This window comes from Equus przewalskii, chromosome 1 (genome assembly GCF_037783145.1).
Source record: "Equus przewalskii isolate Varuska chromosome 1, EquPr2, whole genome shotgun sequence".
NCBI lineage: Eukaryota > Metazoa > Chordata > Mammalia > Perissodactyla > Equidae > Equus > Equus przewalskii.
The window spans coordinates 61,381,863-61,396,362 of NC_091831.1; the positions used below are offsets into that span (position 1 = coordinate 61,381,863).

The 14,500-nt window shown below is 34.6% G+C and overlaps 1 protein-coding gene across 7 annotated transcripts in view; it reads right to left on the reverse strand.

Annotated features, from left to right (window-relative positions):
• PPP3CB (protein phosphatase 3 catalytic subunit beta) overlaps positions 1-14,500 on the reverse strand; it is a 43,297-nt gene that overhangs the window by 26,803 nt on the left and 1,994 nt on the right. For all 7 annotated transcript variants that reach the window (XM_070566080.1, XM_070566077.1, XM_070566089.1 and 4 more), the window contains exons 2-6: positions 6,445-6,645; positions 5,620-5,744; positions 2,940-3,051; positions 464-609; positions 56-195 (exon numbers count right to left, since the gene is read on the reverse strand). In XM_070566080.1, the coding sequence (XP_070422181.1) occupies positions 56-195; positions 464-609; positions 2,940-3,051; positions 5,620-5,744; positions 6,445-6,645 (724 nt within the window). The remainder of the gene's footprint in view (positions 1-55; positions 196-463; positions 610-2,939; positions 3,052-5,619; positions 5,745-6,444; positions 6,646-14,500) is intronic.

Sequence of the window (14,500 nt, forward strand, 5' to 3'; positions counted from 1 at the left end):
AGTTTATGCTATTTTAACAACTAAAATGTGATTAATCTTGGATATTTTTCCTTACTTATAAAAATAAGAACATCCTCGAACTGTATTGTGACTAAAATGTTCCTGTGATTTTTCATTTCCAAAATCTTCAGAAGGATCGGACCATAGCAAGTCACACATTGGTCCAAATGCAGGTGGCTCTTTGAATCTATCTAACTGTGAAAGAAAGAAAAGGAAAGAAACAAAGAAGAGAAATAACTTGTCAAAAAGCAAGAATAGAATGGACATAGGAAAGTGGTACCAACTTTAAATACTGTTCATACTACATTGTTCTGAATGGTTAGAAGATATCTCCCTAAAATATCAGTGCATAAATTTTTGCCATTACCTAATCTTGGCAGTGAAGAAGTCTGAAGCTTCTACTCCCTACCCTACAAAGTACTATAAATAGGAATCAACCCTTGAAACTAAAATATATACTCACTCTCCTAATATCATCCAGTGTGTGTATTTCTGGTGAAAGTCCACCATGAACACAAAGAAATTGTTGGTTTAAAAGTGCAGCAAGAGGCAGGCTATCAAAAGCTTCCATACAAGCTTCATAGACTCTTTCTGAATATTTAATTTTACCTAGAAAACGAAAAATTAAATTATTAAAAATTATATTACTAGTTGATCATTTTGAAAACATACATATAAAATTGACTATTAAAACCAAGGCAAGAAAACTACAGACAGGGAAAACAGCCAAGTGGTAGCCAGGGGTTGAGAATGGGTGAAGGGATAACTATAAAAAGGCAGCAAGAGGAAATTCATGGGATGATGAAACTTTTCTGTATCATGACTGTGGTGGTGGACAGCTCTAAGCATTTGTCAAACTCAGAACTAAACACCACAAAGAGTGAATTTTACTGTATACAATTTTTTTTTTCAAAAGGCAAGCATCTTTGCCCTATAAGAATTAACAAAGATAAGCAACATTGTTGGGTTTATGAAGACAAAATATTTGCTCTCTCTAAATTTATTTTGGGTATGCAGCAGATAGTCATAAAATACCACTAAAAATAAGTAAGTCAAATATCTAAAAACAGCTCAACTCTTCACCTTTATCAGCCAAGTAAACAAAATTAGAACTATATTTAAAACTAAAATAGTTTTAATATTCTAAAAGTCAGTAACAACTTCATTGTTACATGCAAGACCACCACATCACCACAACAAAACTCAAGGTCCATCCAATTAAAAAAAGGAAAAGAAAATATCTTATTCATATGTCGGAAGAGTAGAGTTCCTCTCATCTACAAAGCCCGTTTAAAATGGACAGTGAAGCCGGAAGGTAATACAACACAAGAAAGACAAAACTTCACCAAATGAAACTCATTTACTTTTAAGGATATATCAGATACATTGCTTTACTCTTTATATCTTTAAATTTCTGGATATTTTATGTTTTTGGGATTTTGGTGGGTGGTTTGTTAACTATCTGGAAAAAAAAAAAGAGCTCAGCTCCTATTTCCCTTTTTAATATTGTAGCATTCAAATATGAGAAAATCTATACCCAGCAACCAGAGCTTCTAAATTGGTAGTGTACTAACAGACCTGTTTTCCAGCACTGTGGTTTAATAAAAATTTTACTTTGATTGCTTTTAGGTCAAGCATGCACTTTTCAGGTTTCATCTTATATTCATTTAGGTTACCCACCTTATCCTTGAAGTTATGAGTTTGCCACCTCTTTCATTACCCATCACTATATTTTTTCTCCTTTTACTGGAAGTCTTTATTATTATGATCTTTATTGGGTCATGTTTTGAGTCTCGATAATTCTGAAATTATTTCCATTTTTTTTTTTTTAAGATTTTATTTTTTCCTTTTTCTCCCCAAAGCCCCCCGGTACATAGTTGTGTATTCTTCGTTGTGGGTCCTTCTAGTTGTGGCATGTGGGACGCTGCCTCAGCGTGGTCTGATGAGCAGTGCCATGTCCGCGCCCAGGATTCAAACCAACGAAACACTGGGCCGCCTGCAGCGGAGCGCGCGAACTTAACCACTCGGCCACGGGGCCAGCCCCACTGAAATTATTTCCATTTTTAGAACTTAGCAGTAAGACTTAATATAGTCATGAATATTAACAAGCACAGAGCTATAGGGTGTGAAAAAAGGCCAAACACTGCTCTCTATCATATGGTTGCTTACAGCTATTAAGATTACCACTGCTATAATAGTTTAAGAGAGAAAAGGCATAAACATTGTAGGTTAAGACTTTCAATTCTTTAACGGTGTGTTTGCAATGATCTGCAATGATGATAGGATGAATAATTTGTTAAGAATCTTCATGGGAATGCCTCAATATTGCGGGACAAAAATCTCCAATGTAATAGCAACAACAACTGTTTTTGCTTTTGGTATTTATTCTTCCTGTTAGAAAAAAAAAACTTTAACATAAAAACTATATACATGGGGCCCTGCCCGGTGGTGTAGTGGCTCGGTTTGGTACCCTCCGTTTTGGCAGCCCAGGTTCATGGGTTCAGATCCTGGGCGCAGACCTACACCACTCATCAAGCCATGCTGTGGTGGCACAGATACAAAATAGAGGAAGTGGTCACAGATGTTAGCTTCAGGCCACTCTTCCTCAAGCAAAAAGAGGAAGATTGGCAAGAGGTGTTAGCTCAGGACCAATCTTCCTTACCAAAGCAAAACAAAACAAAAGACTATATACAAAACTCAAAGCTGTTCCTAAATACATACGTAAAAATCAAACTTAATAGGAAACAGTGAAATGAAAACATCTGAATAAAATGTCATTAAACATTAGAGAGCTCTGAACAATCTTCCTCAGAGCTCTGTATGTTTGGACACAAAATCTGTTCTTACGTGTTGCACTGTAAAGTCTTCAAACTCCTACTACCCACATCACTCCAAAAGATCACTGAGGAAGTAAAAATATTTCTCATAGCAGTACTCACATTCCTGCTTAAAGGTAAAATATTCAGTAAGGTGTCTGCATTCATGGTTGCCTCTCAGAAGAAATAATGTGCTTGGGTATAGAATCTTCAGGACCCATAAATATAAGACACACTGCAAAAGAAAATGTTTCCAGTGAATTTATTTTATATTTTTGTTTAACTAAGTTGTTTGATCTTTGCTCTTTTTCCTCTAACTTTATTATCCTTATAATCTCTATTACTCTTTACTATCTTTTTCTCTTCATCCCTTACTAAAATATAAGCTCCATGAAATCAGGCACTTTGTCATCTTATTCACTTCTGATTCTCCACTCCTAGAAAATTACCCAGCAAATAGTACAAGAGCAACAAATATTTATGGAATGGATGAGTCAAATAATCTGTTTAATTACTTTAGATTTGCAGATTGTTTACTGTAAAAACAATTAGCAGACTGGTCTCCTCCTTAGCTATATCAATAAATAAAATAACAATGTCAAAAATAAAGGCAGCTAACATTTACTGAGTACTTACAATGTGTCAAGCACTATATAATTAATCCCCTCTCATTTATTCCTCAAACAACCCTATGAAATATGCAATAAAATCTCTATTTTACAAATGAGGAAACTGAAGCAAAGACCTTAAGTAACTTGTCGCAAATTACAAAACTTGTAAGTAATGGAGACAGGATTCTGATCCTCTAATCTTAAGCATTACCCCACACTGCCTCATGAAGGGAACAGTCATGTTTTATGTTTATTTTGTTGGTTATAACTGCTGCTTTACATAACGTAAGTGCTTATTATTCAAACTGATTCAAAGAAAGTGCAATTTTTTTAAAAAGAATATTAAAACAAACAGTATAGCAGAAGCTTTTCTCTAAATAGACTTAGAAGAAAAAGACTCACATTTTACTTATTTGCTTAAGAAGAAAGGAAGGACTACTTCATATGGAAATACAAAAAGTAAAAACAAACTTTTTAACAAGTTAAGGTATATTGAAATGTGTAACTATTCACAGCTTCACTTTATTTACAAGAAAAAATTAAACTTATTCTACCTATTAAACTCTACCAGTCCTTTTTGCTTATTTTGATTCTTTGTTATTTTCCTTTTATAAGAATAAAAGGTATGAAGAAAGTCAGCCACAAAACACGCCAATACAAGGACATACAAACCAATATGCTCAATTACCAACCAAGCCTCCTAAAATTATTTATTTTTTGTTTTTGTCAAAGTCCCCAAACTTTTTGTGAAGAAGTGCCATTTTCTGGTTTTCTCAAAGTCTTGAGGAAGGCTGAGAGGGCTGATGATGAAACTATGAATGGAAGGAAGAACAACTCAGGATAAGAAAATTCCTTAGGGAATTTGGGTGGACAGAGCCCTGAACTTGCTTCCCCACTAGGAATCCTAGCATACGTCAGAAAGGAGGTTGAAAACACTAGAGAAGGGGATATAAACAATAACCAGCATGAACATTTACCAGCTAAGGCTTCAAAACTGTGAGAGGGTGGTTCAAGAGCATAGGCTTGGAGTCAGAGTGCATGGCTGCACCACTTACAAACAATGTGACCTCAGGCAAGTCACTTAACCTCTCCAGGCCTCAGGTTCCTCATCTATAAAATGGATAAAATAACAGTACTTACCTCACAACATTGTTGTGAGGATTAAACTAATCAAGGTGTGTTAAGTGCTTAGAACAGGCTTGGAACATATTAAATGCTCAACACAAGTATCTATTGGTAGAGCTTTTACCCCGAAATTTTACCTAGGAATATGTGCTACAGAAATAATTGGGCAAGTATGCAAAGATGTACAAGCAACATGTCTCATTGAAGCATCATTTGTAATGGCAAAAAACTGGGAACACTTAAGTGTCTAACAATAAGGAACTGACTAAATTAATTGTGCTTTGTTTATTCAATGGAATACAATGCAGCTATTAAAAATAATGCTGTAAATTTATATTTACTGACCTGGAAAGACATCACAGTATAGAGATGTATGAAAAAAGCAAGTTAAAGAACAATATTATAAGATGGTCCCATTTTCATTTTAAAAAGGAAGAAAGAGAAATGAATATATTAGAAAATACAAATTTTTCTCTATTTATCTTATTTTATTTATATAATTAGAAAAAGTAAAAGGAGTAAAAAGAACCATCTACTGTTAGGTGATGATCTACAGGTCATTTTAATGCCTCTCAAGTTTTTTAAAACAAATGAATACTTTCAGAATACACAAAGATTCCATATGATATACTTAGGTCTTAATAGCCACAGGAGGGATAGAGGCACTAGGGTTTAAGCAATAAAAGCATTATAATATGCTTTATTTAATCAGAGAAAATTCAATTAATCTTTTGACATATGGTTAATGGTTTTAGGGGCAAGAGAGAGAAACAGCACTAGCTTCTTGGAGCCACTAGATAACAGAGCAATGAAGACCCCTCAGTTTGCTCATAATTTTCACTGGGAAAAACGGCAGTTATAATTATATAAACAGAGTAATACAAGAAAATTAATAGTGTGAAAGACAGAAGAAGAATAAATAATAGCTTTACCTAAAAACTTCAGAATATGATAAGTATTAAAAAGAATCCAATATACAGACTTTAAGGAACTTATTTTACTAGAAATTAATGGAAATCATATGATAACACTTAAAAGCAAATCAAGTGACAGTATATGATTATTACCTCTATACTAAAATAACCTCTGTCCACATAATCACCAAGAAAAAGGTATCGTGTATTAGCAGGTGATCCTCCTACTTCAAAAAGTTTCATCAGATCAAAAAACTGGCCATGGATGTCACCACACACTGAAACAAGAAAATTATTAGATATGAAAAAAAACCCTCTAAAACAATAAATTTTACTTAAATTCTACTTTCTTTTACATAAGAGAGAGTATAAATTCTATCAAGAAATGTCTGAGAAGGAAGTCATCTATGAAGAGTCATGATAGGGATGATGTGTACCCAAGTGTTCATGTGCTCAAGATTTAGAACAAGATATAACAAAAATAATGAAATCTGTAGTCAGTGACAAAATTTTCATCTAAATTTATGAAGCTCCTCTTTAGGAAGCCAAGCATGTTTGTCTCAGGATGACAAAATTATAATGGTGGTGGTAAAATCTCCATTCTAACTCAATACTTTCTGTTGACTTCTAAATGATCATCTTTGGTACATGATGTGACATTGAGGTGTTTGCCCCTAATGATCAAAAGCAAAGTAAATAAGTATTTGTTGAACCAAATTGAATTGTGGCCAACACAACTCATGAAAGCTTCACAAAAGCATATTATACTAATTTCTACACTCAAATTATTCAGGATCAAATTTATTCACTGAAAACAGGCAAAAACTAAAAAAAATTACAGAAAACAATTTGGAAATTCAAGACAACGTCCATGTAATACTAATTTAGTATACAATACGAAGAGAAAACAGCTTTATATCCAGGCAATTAAATAATGGTGTAATAAAGAACTAATATCCAAAACATACATAAGTGTACCTGTAATTGGAGCTTCTACTTCTATCATAGTTTTCTCTCTCCGAAGGATGGCAGCACCCTCATTGATAATTCTAAGCGCAATTTCTTCATCTACTCGACCTTCTTTTACTAAGTGGTTCTTCAGAACATCAACCCTGGGTATCCCATCCATATCAAATACTTCTTCAGATGTCAAGCGATGTGTTGGGGGGAAAGGTACTGCTGCATTTTTTTAATTAATAAAAAAAATCACTATTAATACATTAACATAAAAACTAATCAGTGGACCTACGTAAATAAGAGTAAAAACTGAACAGCTGGAGTTTTTGTTTCTTCATTTATTAGATAAGGAGTTAATTTCTAAAAAGCTTTTTTTAAAAAAAAGAGTAATCAAATTATACTTTTTGTTAATCTATATATAACATCTCTTTTGTTGAGAATTATTAGGGAATGAATTGTCTCACAAAATTAAAAGTTTCTTCAAAATAACTAAAGCATTTTTCTTTAAGCCAAAACATTTTTTGGCAGAACTCTTAAAACATTATACTCTTCACCTTAAATGAAGTATAACAAATATAACTTAATACCATATAAGCCTGAATAAAAAGAAATCTCAAATATAAGGTGATCCACATGTTCCTAAAAAGAATATAAAAACAATGCTTTCTGGCCAACTGGAACAAAAACTTTTAGGGATACAGATAAAACACACAAATGCTTACTTATGAAATTTAAATTAATTGAGATGCACATATAGATTTAAAATAACATTAACAAATCATGACAATTTTGAATACTGCTTTTACTCCAACTTTCTTGTTTCACAAAACACTTTCATTCAAAATCATTATGCATATCTTCAACATCAGTGTATTCCTTATCAATAAAGCTACTTTTTGAGTCATCTAACACTTTTCAAAAGCAAATCATCTTCACCTCCATAAGTTGTTTGAGACACAGCACTTTTCGAATAGATGTAAAATGCTATCACTATAAATGCATCCTAAGCTACAGTTCCCATTTTTCTAACTACCGAAATAGTTGGCCTTTATACTCCTGTAGTATATATTTATGATTTCCACAGGTAATCACCAACTGTACTGTTTTAAACTGGTATTTGTTAAACGTTATGGGAAACAAGAAGGTCTATTTTCAATGGTATCTAGCACAATTTTGAGGTCATACACCTAGGAAAAATGACTATACATCTGTTAAATTTATTTGATTCCTTTTTTACTGAATCCAACAAGCGACCTCTTTATGGATTCAAAATCTGCTTGGATTGAAGTAGTTTTAGGCTCTTTACCAAACAGTACTTTGTTTTTCAAAATAAGATGGCAAGAGAGAAATTTACAGTAAGTCTACATACAGACTCAAATGCAAGGCAGCTCCCTCTTTCCTGAAATAAAACTTTTTTAGAAAAAACTCACTTTATATTCAAGTATACAGTATACAGTATTTTTTTGATGTTTCAGGGTCATCACTTTATCAACTATTATAAAGAAGACTGGAAATGTATAGGACCAATTGTTTCTTCACATTTCAACTTAAAGTAATTCAAAACAAGGGGCTGGATTAGAATTGTATTACCTAAGAAAGAATAATAAATAACCATGTCCTTGTAGCAGGAAAAAACATTTAGTAAGAACACAATCCTTTAGAAGTGAGATAAGAACTAAAGCAGAGGGATGGCAACCATTTCTAAAAGACTTTGAAATCACCAATCCTTCTTGCTTTCTTCTTTTTCTTTTTTGATACATAGTAAAACAAAACCTGAACTTGCTTATTTTCCCTTCACTAGATCACATTTATGTCCATTACGTTTTCCTACATCTAGAATAAGGCATTAAAATACATTTTGTTCTCCCAAATATAGTACATCTAGATTCCAATAAAATAAAAACCTCTGTTAAAGTACATTTTTCTCCAAAGATTAAACAAACCATTACATATGTTATAACCAAGTATGCCTCCATCTACCATAGATAAAAGTAGATGAAAACTAGAGATTGGTGTCATTCTAACATGACACTGAAAGTGGAAAATAGGAAGTTTCAAAAGAATACGTTTCAATCTATCAGTAAATAAGAAAATAAGAGGAAAATGGCATGTGTTCTTTGCCAGCTAGAGAAAGGAGCCGTAGCAGGTGATCTGACCAGGCAAAAGAAAACTGACCAAATAGCATTTGGCCTAACAGGGGGCTGCTTATTGACCCTGTTGGTCAATAGAGGGTTCAATTTTTTTCACCAAAAATTAATATTCTCAAGTCAAGAAATAATGTACAACTGAAATCTCACATTGATGTAAACTATTATGAACTCAATAAAAAAATTAATATTCTCAGATACTACTTTGTTTTGCAACTCCTAAGGCATTTTAAAGTGCTTCCATCTATTTTCAGGCTTTTAAAAGGTTTTCTTTTTTATTTCTAATTCATCTTCAGCCAATTATTCCTGCTCGTCTAGGATTTTCTTCCTATATATTTTTTCTTATTATTTTCAGACTATTTCTCCTACTCTTCCATATCTGTAATAGGGAAAAACCAGAACATAAAGTACGTAAAATGTAATGTAAATGGCAAATAACTGAAATGGCTAAAATGGAGGATTAACTGGAACAACCTATAGAGCTACAAAATCACCTCAAATCACCAAGTTTCCAACACTAGAAAACCTGATTTGGTAGTATTCATTTTGACCAAACTGTTTTGTTGAAAAACTTCCTTTAACCCAAATTTTGGCATGAGGAGCATATGCATACAGTAATCAGTAACATTCACAAGGTATTTTCATTCAGATTTAATACAGAGTGGCTAAAAAAACAAGGACCCTGAAAAGCTCTCATTTGGGAGGTTGGAAAAATAAACTAGGGACCCAAATTGATCACAAGGATGGCAGGAGGGGCAGAGATCTTACTTTTTCTACTACTGGGTAAGGAATTCTGGGAACTAACTAATCCTGTTGTGCAACTCTAAGCAAAGGCTGCAACTATTAGCCCTGTGAGGACTCCAACACCAACTGAGGTGCAGCCTGTGCCAACTGAACAACTTTACTACAAAGTTATCATTCAGATGCCTGTGCTTCTCATTGTTGCCCTATTGGCAACTGTCCAAAATAAAGTCTCTCTTGTCATCTATACTTTTTTCTCTTTCTTTTACTCTCTAGAGGCTTTCTTTTCCATCCTCTGTCTGTTCTCCCTACCAATCTTTTTCATTGAGGCCTCCAGAACTCCCATTATTAGAAAAAAAAAAGAAATCCACCCCTCTGCCCCCCCCCAAACACACTTTAGCTCTTCACAGAATGTTGTCTTCATCTCTCTAGCTTAATTAGACCGTAGTTGCCCTGAAGGATAACACTTCTCAAATACTTTTTTCCAAGTGGACACTGCTAGTTTTCCCACACTCCACTGCTCCCAGCAGAGAAGGCTTCAGTCTTCTTTTAGCTCCCGATTACCACTTCCAACGTAATCATTCCAATGAGGAAAAAATGCCTCCTTTGAGGTCCCTTCCATCCACTAAACATCTAGTCATGTCTCACATGAAACTCAGGTTCCTGGCTCACACACCTTCTCCAATTCTTAGATGGATGAGCTTCTAAACTTGGGTGCTAAGTATAAAATCATCAAAATGGCCCAGTGCTACTACAAATTCATAGTCTCCAACTTAATCAGTCACTGGTACTTCCCAGCAATCCTACTGAACATTCTAGTCTGTGCCCTCTCCCAGTCTCCTCAGCGGAGATTTCAAATGGTCACCTCTTCCTTGAACCCATTACTCACTTTATCCCTTACTCAGTAATCAACTTTGGATCTAACTTCAGGGAAAACTGAGGCCTTCAGACCAAACTTCATTTTCTCTCTATCCATACCTATGCCAGTATGGATCTTTACATTTCTTCCTTTCTCAGGGAAGATGTATTCCTTCCATCCAAAACTGTGCTCTACCTGTGCTGAATCCCTCTCCCCCAGCCTCTTAACTTCAATCACCCTCCCCACCCCACCATGGCCCTATTCTGTTTCTTCTGCCTCTGATTCTCCACTGGATCTTTCCTTTGAGCAGATAAACATACATAAGTCTCTATGATCTTAAAAAGAACCCAAACAAGTAACTCTCTTTTACTCCTTATCCTTGTTTCTGCCATATATATCCCTTATTTTGACAAGTAAGCTTCTTGAAAGAGTAATCTATAATGGATAACTTCATTTTCTCATTTTTTGTCTATTTTCCTCGATCCCTTTATCTGGCTTCTGTTCTATTCCTCCACAGTGTAACTCTCTCTTGGGTTCTTGAAATCACTCACCTGGTTTTTCTCTTACTTCTCTGGTCATATCTGATTGGCCTATTTCCATGGACTTCTAGTCCTTTTCCTGACCCTTAAATGTCAGTATGTGTCCTAGGATTCTGTTATTGGCCTCTATCACACCACTCTGAATTAGTCATCTCATTCATAAACACAGCTTCAACTAAAATCTACATTTTGAGGACTCCCAAATATGCAGATCGCTCAGTCCAGACCCCACCCCTAAATTCCAGATCCTTATTAAAATATCAAGTATCTCCACTCGGATGGTCCTTAGATATCTCAAACTTAGTATGTCCAAAATTTAATGTATGCTCTTCCCCTCTAAACCATTACCAATAGTTATCCATCTGGGAGTTATCTCAGAAGTCTCTTTCTTCCTCACCCTACACAGCCAATAGGTCCTAAATAATTCTCTGAACTGTTTGTCTGAATAAAGATTTTTTTTTCTAAAATTATTACGATCTTTTCAATTTTTACCATGCTCCACAATACTCAAAACACTCTAAAATTCAAATCTCAAAACTCTTTTTCAAGACTGACTTCATTTTTATATAAAATCCAAATTCTTTATCTTAACATGGCATACAAGACCCCTTGTGATCTGACCCTTGCCTACATTTCCAACCCTCAACTTTTGCCACTACCCCACATTCCAGACACATCCTACACTCCAAACACTTTTTCATTTTTAATTACATCACTTTTTAAAATCTCTGTACTTTGCATGCCCTATCATTTGGGGGTACACTATTTCCATCTTTTGCCTAACTTCTCCTTGTCCTTAAGCCTCATTTCAGTGTTCCAATTCTTGAAAACTTTTCCTGATTTTCACAGACTAGGTAAACAGTGCCTCCTCCTTTGTGATCCCATAGCATTGCATACGATGCACACCTATACCATGGCACTTAGCAACTGCAATATAAATATCCATCTCCCCCACAAGCTTATGAGCTCCTTGAAGGGAGGGGGCTATGTTTTTCATCTCTACGTACCTAGTGATTAGAACTCAGGTACTAATGAATGTTTACTGAATGATATATTATAGTTTCTAAAATACTTGTACATATTGACACTAATTTACACAGCAATGACAATATATTTAGACAATATATTTCTGGAAAAATTCTCATCCTTCAAGGCCCACCTCAAAACATAATCCTCTCAGTGATGCTTTCTCTCCAAGTCAGATAGTCAATTCCTTCTTTATAGCTCCAAAAGCACTTTGTACCTAATTCAATATATTATTTATTTGCAATAATGTCTCCCCCATTCGAGTGCCAGCACTCCAAGAGAATTTGTCTTACTTAATGTATGTAATTCAATTCTGTATCCCGAATGCCTCGTATAACACCTGGTACAAAGTAGGTACTCAATAAATGTTGCACAAATAAATGGCCCAATCCTCTGCCTATTTGAATCCTACCCACCCTTCAAAGCCTCTTTCCTCCTATACAAACCCTTGCTAGACCATTTCAGTCCAGAGTCATTACGACCTCCTACGAACTCGAACAACTCACCGGCTCTGCCACTTATCTGGCAATTATTAATCACATCCATCCTTATGACATATATAATAACTTTGAATGAGTACTTATCTCCCCAAGGACCAAGACTGTATTTCATCTTTTATAAAGTCTGTTGTCTCCCTACAGTTTTTAGCATACAGCAGGTACTTAATAAACATTTGCTATTTTATTACTTTCATGTTCCAAAATAAATTTTACATACCATAAAAAATGCCCAAGTAGCGTCAGCTTATTTCATCTCTGTGTAAACATTTTTATAATGAAATGAAGTCATATAATTGGCACTAAAACACACCTCACTTAATAAACCAAGGTTCTTTTCACCAAACTTTTCCTTACAACTCTTACCAATTCATTCAATAGCTCTGGAACCTGAAGCTTTTGCCTCATAACTGAGGAGGTGTATTTCCTCCTTGGCATTTTCCTTCTAAGATGACTTGTTACCAATGTTCTCTCTTCTCTTCTCTCTCTCACACACACACACACACTATATTCTGTTCCTTTGCTTTCTCTAGGACACATGGTACTGAAGATTTATTTTAGTTTGCTTAATACTTTAATAGGGGTGCAACGAAAAAGAAAAATCATTTTCAATAGTTATCTTTTTAAATAGCTAGGTCCACAAAACAGGTTTTATAAACAAAAATTAAAATTCAAGTTGCTTTAAAACATGAAATAGAACTAGTAAGAAACACTGAAGTAGCAATGCGACCCCAAGACCTATGTGGGTCATCTAAAAATCTGTAATGAAATAAGCAATCCTAATAAAGCTAAGGTACTGGAAAACACTTTAGCCAAATGACCTCGGATTTATAAGCAGAGCAGCTGGCAACAGAACCTAAGTGAATCATAAGGCTGCCCATCAGAAACATATCACCTTAAAAACCTAAAACACACATACACTTCAGCATTTTGGTTCAATCTGAAAGTCTGATAATTTAAGACTTATAGTATAGGGTTACTATAACCTAGGAAATAAAGAAAGTATATTGAAGGCAAAAGAAAGTGAGTCACATTGTGGGTACTAAAATGAACATATACACAACATAGACAATGCCCTTTAAGTGATACAGGTGAATTTTTATACCAAGACTAACAGATTTAATAATCCGAGGGTACAATCTAATTTTACAAATCTGGGACCTCACCTATACAGCAAAAAGTACATTTTTAAAGTATCTGGAAAGAAAAGAAATACCTGGACAATTCAGGTCAAGTAATTTTCAGGGGCGGTGGAGATCAATACACATAAATTCAGGGTTTTATGCTTAAATTACCCACACCAATTTTGCTTATGTGGCAGTAAGACACTCAAGCAGATACAGTTAGCTGTTTTCCCTAGTTTGTTTCTATTTTCTTATTTCCAACTTCTTATCTTAATTAAGAAATAGAAAAATGCTTAACAGAAAATAGTTAAAAGGGCATACTATCTCACCTACACCACCTGGGCTACATCAACTTTCAAACAAGAGAATTTGACCCAAGCCAGCAGCTGGAGAAGAGTCAGAACAGAATTTGCTTTAACTAATGATGGAACCTAATCACCCATAATCAACGATATGGAATTATCACTAATAATTTCAATGAAGAGCTACCATCACATTTATACATGAATCACCTACACTATTCCAAGATCTCAAACTTCACATGAAGCGAATTTCAGGCATCTGATATTAAACACAGAAAGATCTATACACCCTTCAAAACCTAAGTCACCATAAAATATAGGCCTCTGACTAGGAGTATAAGAGTATAAAATTTAGAGACAACAAGGAAAAGTTTCAGGCAGTAAAAGACCACTTGTATTCAATGTCAACAATGGTCTCCATAATATTACTACTATAAAATCGTACAGATGCAAAACTAGCACATACTGGACTTAAAAGAAATCTGGATTTTAACAATTTAAACTTAAGTTGAACTAGCACTGTGGTCATATATCTTCAGGCAATGGTGTTTTCTGCCATCAAATGTAACATTACAGTACGATTATTGAATGAAGAAGCCAAGAAAGAGGCCTGAAGATGAAATCTAAAAGTGGATTTCCAGATGAAAGGGGAACTTCCCAGTAACTTTCTAGGAAGCCAGAGATGAGACTCCACTAGCAGCGCAAACTAGTCTCTTGCACACCATCTCTAAACATGTAATCCATATCAGGCATTCTAAATGTGTAACAAATTCCATAAAGAAATGAAATTTCTTGTCTTGATGAAGAATATATTATTTGACATGAGATCTTATATCCGTAAG